Genomic DNA, 9,443 nt, shown 5'->3' with positions numbered 1-9,443 from the left:
AACATCCACCCATCCATTTTCTTAACCACTTATTCCTCACAAGGGTGGTGGGGGTGGTGGAGCCTATCCCAGCTGGCCTCGGACAGTAGGCGGGGTACACCCTGAACTGGTCGAACAACCATTCGCACTCACAATCACACCTATAGGGACAATTCAGAGTGCCCAATTAACCTAGAATGCATATCTTTGGAATGTGGGAGGAGACTGGAGTACCTTGAGAAGACCCATGTAGACATGGGAAGAACATGCAAACTCCACCCAGGAAGGCCAAAGTCCGGACTCGATCTTACGCCCTCAGCATTGCGAGGCGAACATGCTAACCAGTTATCCACCCCCTCTTTGAACAATGTTTTCCTATTTTATCTTAAGTCAAGTACGCTTCTCCCCCGCAGGACTGCACCTCAATTAAATAACTTAATGAGCTACCATTCAATCAGGTTTCACCACCTTTTTCTAAAGCCCTCTGCTTCCCCGTTGCCAAGGTGACTTGTTGAATCATTGATGCGGTCTTTTTATGGTAGTGGTTTACGCACTTAACTCCAGGTGAAACTACTCTTCATTGAGCAAACTGACTCAAATCAGCTGTTTTAGAACCGAAAACGCAGATTTTACTATCTCTGGGTATATAGGTCAACTCACAGTTCACGGTTAGTCTCAGAGTTTGTTGAAACTGCTTGGTGAAATGGACCCCTATGAACGTCAATAGCCGGGTTTACAATTTACATGGAGACTTTTTAGTCATTCCGACTGAAATCAGTCCGAATGAAGATCTCTGGTCACCTGTTTACATGTGACGTGATCCATTCTGATCAGCCGTTTATATGCTTCCCTCCTTTAATGAGATCAGCCCTGTGGCAGCCACAGGATGCACGGACATCGATCACGTGATTTATCAAAATGTTCATTTGTCATTTAGCACAGTAGTTGCAATAGCGTGAACACTTATAAAAGTAATAATCTTGATAAAAAGAAGTTTCAAGTGCTTTAAAACAAGTCCTCCCCTCGCAGACAAGCTCTTGGAAGACGCCGTCATTTTCGTGGGTGGAAACGATGATGTCTGACGCATTTACGTCAAGACAAATTGGCGAAAGGAATATACCTCCCCTGTGACTCCGAATGAAATTCAGACTTTTCATTCCGATTGAGGTGTTTATATGGAGCATTTTCATTCCATTTGGCTGTTCAGGTTCATTATAATCGGAATACATGGCTCCCTGAAAACCAGGCTATAGAGTCTGTTACTATGGTAACTGACATCTTTATTAATAAACAGGCTACAGTTAACTCTATTTTTCTGGTTTAAGTTACCTCACTTTCTGAAACGGAAAACATAGTTTCACGCATTTCAGAGTTAACAGATTCAGGGTTCTCACTAAACCTGCTTTGTGAAATGGACCCCCGAGGGATGACAGAAATCCAGAGCACCCGCTCCACCCACTAGGTCGGGCAGAAGGAAAGACACTCCCCACAGAATCCTGCAACGTAAGCACAGGGTTAAGAAGGACTGATCTCCAATATGTTCTTGTGGCCCTTCAGCATACAAGGGCAGTCCTGAAGAAATAGTTACACATCTATTTTAATACAACATTGTTATTGGCAGATGACATAAAGTGGAATCAAAGATCTCGGACCAACATATTGATAAAAGGTGAGCAGCTTTGTAATTATCTAGTTGATTATTTTGCAAGATACATTTTTAATGCAATGCATCCTATAACAACTTATATTAATGGCTTATTTATTTTTCCAATTTAGCAAAACTGTTTTCTTAGTATTGTTTTTAGAGGTTGGTCAGGTTTAATTCCCTGAGTATGTTTGATGTTGGTGGAGGTGTAGGCTACTCCTGCAGCTCAAAATATAGGATTGTTTTTTGCCTAACTAAAGTGTAAAAGGTGTGCATTCGGTTTGCAATCTCACATATCATGAAAACAGGTGTTTACATATTTTCAGTGCATTTGTGCGTATATCAGATGGAGAAAAGCTCATTTTGTGCATACTGTGTTGAGTAAAGTCTGTTTGATGGTGCATTCTGTAACTTTAAAACAAATCATTGAATAATATACTGGAGCTCAGAATTAAGGTTTACAATTTGTTGTTTTGACTGATGAATGACACTGAACTAGATAGGAACAACTGGATGTTCCTGGTGTTTATAATTGCAAGTTGTGTTAGAATGCTACATATTTCCATTTGCTTTGACTGTGTTTTTCATATCACATATCAATCAGAATGGCTGAGGGGAGACGAAATGAGTTACTGATGAACACACGCCTGATAAAAGAACTGGCAGAAGTGGCAAAAGTTTCAGCACTTATGCATGGTTTCCTTGTGAGGCTTAAAGAATACCCCAACTCATCAGAGGTGAGAATTTACCATCTTCTTGGGAATAATGAAGCCCTTTAATTGAAAATGTAAGATAGTGTGGTTGCATAAAATTACTCAAATAATGTCTCCTAAAACTGTAGTAGGGTGTAGCATGGGCCAATGAAGATTCCACATTTCATACCAAGCAATCAGCAGTCTATTAGTAATGTTCTTTGTATTGTAGGTGGTGACATATGCTCCCATCTCACTTTTCCCTACACCTGTGCCGAAAGCTATTTTCCTCCAAGCCATGGAAGTGCAAACTCACTACAACATACTGGTCGATAAAATCAGCCAAGAACCTGACTTCCTGCAAGAGGCTCTTGCCAGGTGGGATGTTGGACTTTATATATATATATATATATATATATATATGAAGAAGGAAATATTAGTGAGTTATACATACCTTCTCCAAAAGAGCCATTGTTTATACATCTTTGTCAGGTGATCTGTAGTTACTTAAGGATAACAAATTTAATTTTGAAATGTTTTTGTATTCTAGCACCATTGCTGTAGATGTGTTCACTGCAAGGTTGTTCAAGATACACGAGCATGTCCTTAAAGAAGGAAGGTTGCAGGTATGGGAGCTCACCTGCATAAGCTTGTCTAGCTAAGCTTGCCTTGTTCACTGTTGATCTTCTTGGATCGCTGTACATTTTTAGCTTTTCTTTTCAATGAATCACACAATTTACAAAGTGCTGACGCTATAAGGTGGTTAAAACAGTAAATGCATTGACCGGTCCGAATCAAAAGCCATATAATAAAAATGTGTTTTAAGATGAGTTTTAAAAATGGATAGAGAGGGGGATTAGCATGAGATCATTCCAAAGAGAGGGAACGCTTGCCTTCTGATCCTCTACTTCATGCTTGGTACACATTCCACTTAATATGGAAAAATTACCATGGAATGGTCTTAGGCACCGATTACATACATACATTTACAAGGAAAAGCTGTCTTCATCAGATTGTCAGGATGTCATTTATTTAGTAATTGTGCCTTCTTTCCAGTCTATTGTGTTGGGTCTGAATCGATCTGACTACATGTGGGAGCCTAATGGTGATGGACAAACATCTCTGAAACAGATTGAGATCAACACCTTTGCTGCTGCTGCTGGAGGCGTCGCCTCACGCATGCCTAATGTACACCGGTGATGTAGTTGACAACATGTAGCCTCAAGTACTTTGATATCTGTATATACGGCTTTGGATGAATGTACCCAAAAGGCCCCGATGTTGAAAATCGGAGTAAGATCTCCATGGGAAAATGGGCCTCTGTTGTGGAACAAAACTTTAGTGTGGAATAGGTGAGTTGAGTACTGCCACCATTCGTGACAAAATTATATGCACGTAAGTAATATTATCAAGACTCTTATGTTCAAATGTTGCTTTAAAAATAGTCTGTACTGTTCAAGGTTTTAAGATTGTGACAGTATTGACTCTGGAAAAGCACAGTGTTTCCTATGAAAACAATTTTAACATCCAAATTGTGTTAGACCTCAGAGTTTGCACTGAATTTCTTGTGTTGTTGACCTTCTTTTCTAAATGTCTGTTACTAATAATGACGAAAATGTCCTTTACATTATTATAACAGACACATTCTTAAGGTGTCTGGCCAGCTGGAAGAGAGCCAGCGCATCATTGACAACAACCTAACAGTGGGTCAGGCCAAGGCTGTGGCCAAGGCCTGGGAGCTCTATGGATCAAAGCGGTACCTAACCTGAAAACTGTATTAAAGGGATACTTGACTTATTGAGCCATTTTAAGCAGTCAGAAGTTAATATTTTGTCTAGAATTAACCTGATAACTTCATTATTTTTCATGTGCAATTAATACCTTTTAAAACATATTTTGCCACTTGCTGTCGACTGAAAATGACATCACCTGTGCTCAGAACTAAGGTGACAACCAATCATGGCTCAGTTTGCGAACATCTACCAGACCCAGAAAACAGGTGAGCTCTGAGCACCTGTGATGTATGTGAAAAATAATAACATTATCAAATTAATTCAAGACTAAATATGTTTTTATTGGTTAAACTGGCTAAATGAGTCAATCATCGTCTTCAACACTTCATTGCTGATAGCTTTTGTATATTAAATAGGCATATTAAAATAAATAATACTTAATTTCCATTGTATCAATTGGGCTTTCCAAAGATGGGTATTTGATAAAGTTATGCACCATACCCCGAATGTAGAATGCATTTATGTAGTGGTAAAATGTTTAAATACAGCCCTGTTGTCATTAAAGAGCGGTTGTCATGTTCTTGGTGGAGGAGAATCAGATCAATATCCTGGATCAACAGGTAATTGAGAATGAGCTGTGGAAAGGGTAAGATGTGATTACAGTATTTAAGACCTTGACACTGAACACGTGTTCATTTAATGATAATCTCACAGTTTTCATTATTTTTCAGGAATATTGCTACAATACGAAAACGTTTTGAGGATATCTCTGAATCTGGAAAACTTGATGAGGACAAGAGACTGTTCGTGTAAGTGTCTTCTGTCCGTCAATATCCAACATAAAAAACAATGTAGACTTGTCTTTTTGCTTGTTTTGATACAGTTCTGCCCTAACACAAATTCAATGATTGTCAGGAGGTTGCAGTGGTCTACTTCAGGAATGGCGATATGCCTCACAACTACAAGTCTGAAAAGGTAGTGACTTACTGTATTTTTTTCATGGTGAACTACACAATTTTTTCAATAAGATGCAGGTGCATGGTAAACATTTAACACCAGAAGAGACATATGTTTCTGGAAGACTCCACTCACAATTGGCGTCATTCACTAACCCCACAATATACACTACACCAATGTTTACACGTTTTACGCACAAATGTGTGATTCGTCAGTATCTTCGTACTTGAATTGATAATAATAGTAACAATTTAAATCAGCCAGTCTTTTTTTTTTTTTTAAATGAGAGCATAAATAAATAATTGATCCCAAAGTTAAGTAAACCTGAGACCATTTTCTCATCAGGATCCTGAAAATGTAAAAAGAAATCATACTTGGTTATTGCCACTACACGGGTTTCAATTGTACAAGCTCAATTCTTCTTATTTTTCTAGGCCTGGGAGGCCCGCCTGATGATGGAGTGCTCTTTGGCTGTGAAGTGTCCGGATATCAGCACCCACCTGGCGGGAACTAAGAAGGTGCAGCAGGTGCTTGCTAAGCCCGGTGTTCTGGAACGGTTCTTCCCCAACCAGCCACAAGTTGTGGAGCAATTTAGGGCCACCTTTGCTGGCCTCTACACTCTGGACATGGTGGCCAACAAACTGGGGTTGTGAATCACAAGTTACACAAATGCTCTTTTTTTCACTACACGTTGCACTAAACAAACCATTATCTACAAGTAATTACTATTTCTGGGCTCTAAAGAAATCATCAGCATGATTGTTTCATTCAAATTCCCAAATGAAAACAAAAACCATCTGGAAAAAAAAATGCCACAAAATGTAAAACCTCTGTAAATCACGATTCACAATGAGACAGTATACTCTGAATAGTGGATGCAAAGAGTGAAGTTCATTTTTTGAGAGGCTCTCATGAATCCATACAAGCATCATAGCTTAAAACAAAAATGAAATTAATTAAATTAAACATTGTCAGTAACATGGTAATGTAAGATGACACATCCTCCTTCAGAGAATAGGAGATGAGTCAAAAACGTTTGCAAGGTACCGTCAAAGAACTAAAAGTCATTCATTTCATTATGCAGCAAAACATCAGTTTTCTGAAATGCTTAAACTGCATTTACCGGGGTGGCATTTTACGTGTTATTGTTAGTAGTAGTACTGCTCTTTTTCATACATTACTAAATCCAGAAAGCTTAAACTTAGTAAATAAAGTAATCACACTCCTATACACTGAGGAAACAACGTTTACGGACAAGATATCTGTGAGGTTCTTGGCAAAGTGAAGAGCAGTCCAGAGAGGATGGCCTACATTCTGATGGATAAGATCCAGCCCATGCCTACACAGAACTACCTGCTGAGAAGAGGCAAGCCCCTCAAACTAAGTAATTGTCTAAGTGAACTGGGCTTCTTTGGAGCCTATGTCAGGTAAGCACAGTCACGAAAAGAATTGCTTTTCAATGCTTGTTTCACATTGTTACTATCAGGATGAGGAGTTAAAAGAAAGACAACAAAAGGTTTCTTTTGTTATCCTATCTTTTGTTATCTTTGTGCAGGCAAGGTAAAGACCTGGTGATGAAACGATTGTGTGGGCTATCTTATGAGGACGAAGAGTTCAGAACACTCGGATGGCGGTGTAGGTTCAGGAGTGGCAGTCTTGGACAATCCGCTCCTCTTCTGAGAAGGTGCGAATGTACCTGGGTTTCACACAATTCAGCTCAATGAGTCAACAGTGCACTCTCTGTGTTTCTCCACTCTGCCAGTCACATCCACCTAATCAAGACTGCTGATGATTCGCTCATTTCCAGATTGTTCAACCTGAGCCGATGTAAAATGCACAAGCAATTTTTCCATGGATTAATTTTGTGATTGTTTTTAAATGTTATCTTAATTTTGTCATTTTGGTGGGCGACTTTTTGTTTGCTTTTTAATGTCTGTAACTGTTTTGTGTGAAGCACATTGAGTTGCTTTTTGTATGAAATGTGCTGTATAAATAAAGATGCTTTTCCTTGCCTGTTGTCAACACTGTCTACCCTTGACCTTCGTGCCTCATAGGAATCCCCTGTCTTCTGCCCCTGACTCATTACTTCTGCTTTAGCATGTTTGTCTGTCCTTCCTTGTGACTGTGTGAGTTTCACCAACTTGGATTACGGAGCATTTCATGACCTGGCTCCAAATGTTATCTCAAGTCCTTTTTCATTTTGACTTCAAATTAAGAGTTAAACATTTGTTGAATATATTATTAAAAGTGAATTTTTACCTGATTTTTTTGGCGCCGCCTAGGTTCTATGGCATCCTTTGCATCTGCCAATCTGGCCTATTGGGTGAGCCGGACGTGCCCACCTTGACATTTTGGCTAAATTGCGATTATCAGAAGCTGATACTTAGAACGTTGTTATCTACTGCTTATATGTGTTCTCACTGCAGCTCTGCTTACCCTTTGGTCCAATTTAACAATCACAGATAGAGGAAATTAGGGTGGGCCATTACTGAATGATACAGACACAGTTTTGGAAATAAGCAGCTAACTCCAGAGGCATAACTATTTGAATTTAAGCAATCCCCCCATAAAATATCATGGCGCACATAATTAAAAAGACAAACGGACCATATAAGAGTCTGCAGTAATAACGTCATATTCAAAGTAAAATAGCAGATTAGTCAGAGAGTACCCTCCCTTTCCTGGATTTGAACATCTTTTTTTTGCTGTGTCGTTTATGGAGTTAGAGCACGTTGCCGGGCAATCCACGGATTAATTACGTGCGTGACATGCTATATAGCCTGCAGCGGAAGATTTGATTCTGTTTAAATGTACCCTCGGCGCGCATGAGGCGCCTGTACCAGATGTTGGTAACCTCCTTCCCAGACAGTGTTGCAGAGACACGCTGCTGTCATAATGTGGACAATGCACACAGTCCAAGTGCAAGTGTTCTACCTCACCACATGCGTTTCTCAATTCACGTTTATTACACTGCATTCAGTGCGGGGAACACCCTTGAATCATAAAGCCGTCACGAGGTGATGAATGATTCCATTATGGTGTAAAAGCTGTCACCCACACTGACCTCTAGTTTTAGCAGCATTGGGAATGTAAATGAAGAATGCATTTGTCTGCAGTACTGTGTTTACGGTCTTGTAATGAGTGTAAGCTGCTTGTGACGCTCTGCACAGACCGCAAACATGTCTGTCTGTTGGTGTCTGCGTGTGAATGTTGGTGGCTTATCGCATCCATCACCCTAAGTGTGTGTTTGTGTGTATATGCAAGTCATGTTGAGGGTGAATAATACAAGGTCATCAGAATAACATTTGCAAGAGTGAGAGAGAAATTGACGTGGGGTGGGGTGGGGTGGTCTTGGGGTGTTTGCAGTGCAAGCGGCGGATGGATGGATGCATGCAGGGAAGGGGGTAGAGCAAGAACAAGGGATGCTGAGGGAGAAAGATGGTATATTCATAGCAGCAGTGGTATTTATAGCCGCCTGGAGGCGTGGAGAGTGTGGGGGCGTGGCTTGGTTGGCTTCATGAGGCAGAGAGGGAGGGAATGGGAGGAGTGAAGCATCTCTGGTGTGAGAGGGAGGCTATTTAGCGTATTTGGCAGGAGAAAGGAAGAAAGAGGGGAGGGAGGGCTGTTTTTGAGTCTGAGATGCAAGGGGGAGAGAGAGAGAGATGAGGGAGGGGGGAGGGAGGAGAGTACTGAGCTGAGAGGAATCTGTCAGATTCAAACACACACGACTCTCGCTGTCTTTGCGATGAAGAGAACGAGGGATGGGAGGAGAGATCTGAGGAAAAGATAGAAAGAGAGCAGAGGAGCACAAAGTGAGGTATGCAGCGCTGACAGCCAGTGTGTGTGCTCGTTTTTGTGTTTACACTCTACGTGTGTGCGCGTGTGCATGCTTGTGTATATGTAAAGTGAATGACATTTTTGTAGTATTTAGTTTGGTGCTTTAAAAGCATTTGTAGGCGACATGCTGACTCCATTATATAACGTGTGTGCATCATGTTCAGTGTGTGTGCTTGTGTAATTACGCTGAGGTGTTTATGTGGCTTATTGTGTGGAGCCCTGACAGAGTCTCATTGGTCACAGGAAGTGATTTATGGCAATTGTAAATAGAAGTCAACACATCATATCAGCTCCTTCTTACATCTTATGCCCCTGTCGCATCTGTCCTTCCCCCGTCTATTAGAGCAAACAAAATAAGCACATATCACATAAGAATGGGATTTATTTTGGCTGTTTGCTTTGCAAAAAACAAACAAAAAAAAACTATATGCATTGCTCATGAAATCAGTGAATGTACTGTTTGTAGATATTTGAAAAAATAAGGAAACAAAATGAATGCTAAATAAACAGACGAGAGCTCATGATGGACATCTGCTACGAAGAGTTTGGCGCTGGAGGGCCTTGCTCAAGGGGATTTGGACAATGCCCAGGAAATGCACC

General features: G+C 40.5%; 2 protein-coding genes across 2 annotated transcripts in view; both read left to right on the top strand.

The window, feature by feature from the left end:
* The first annotated feature begins 624 nt into the window (after positions 1–624).
* LOC144014647 (glutathione synthetase-like) lies at positions 625–6,906 on the top strand. The gene is given in 14 exon segments (XM_077514784.1): positions 625–1,482; positions 1,601–1,648; positions 2,229–2,361; positions 2,549–2,694; positions 2,867–2,942; positions 3,373–3,512; positions 3,956–4,072; positions 4,615–4,695; positions 4,781–4,871; positions 4,968–5,024; positions 5,441–5,652; positions 6,197–6,433; positions 6,562–6,583; positions 6,585–6,906. Coding segments are annotated over 12 exon segments (1,413 nt in total). The 5' UTR covers positions 625–1,482; positions 1,601–1,648; position 2,229; the 3' UTR covers positions 6,687–6,906.
* A 1,781-nt stretch (positions 6,907–8,687) lies between these two features.
* Positions 8,688–9,443, top strand: part of arhgap4b (Rho GTPase activating protein 4b) — a 41,291-nt gene continuing 40,535 nt past the window's right edge. The window contains exon 1 of the mRNA XM_077514785.1: positions 8,688–8,823. The gene's annotated coding sequence lies outside the window, so the exon portion shown is untranslated. The remainder of the gene's footprint in view (positions 8,824–9,443) is intronic.

The sequence above is a fragment of the Festucalex cinctus genome, chromosome 2, assembly GCF_051991245.1.
Source record: "Festucalex cinctus isolate MCC-2025b chromosome 2, RoL_Fcin_1.0, whole genome shotgun sequence".
In the NCBI taxonomy this organism is placed as follows: Eukaryota; Metazoa; Chordata; class Actinopteri; order Syngnathiformes; family Syngnathidae; genus Festucalex; species Festucalex cinctus.
Note: the sequence above shows the minus strand (reverse complement) of the source record. Positions and strands in the feature narration are given on the sequence as shown.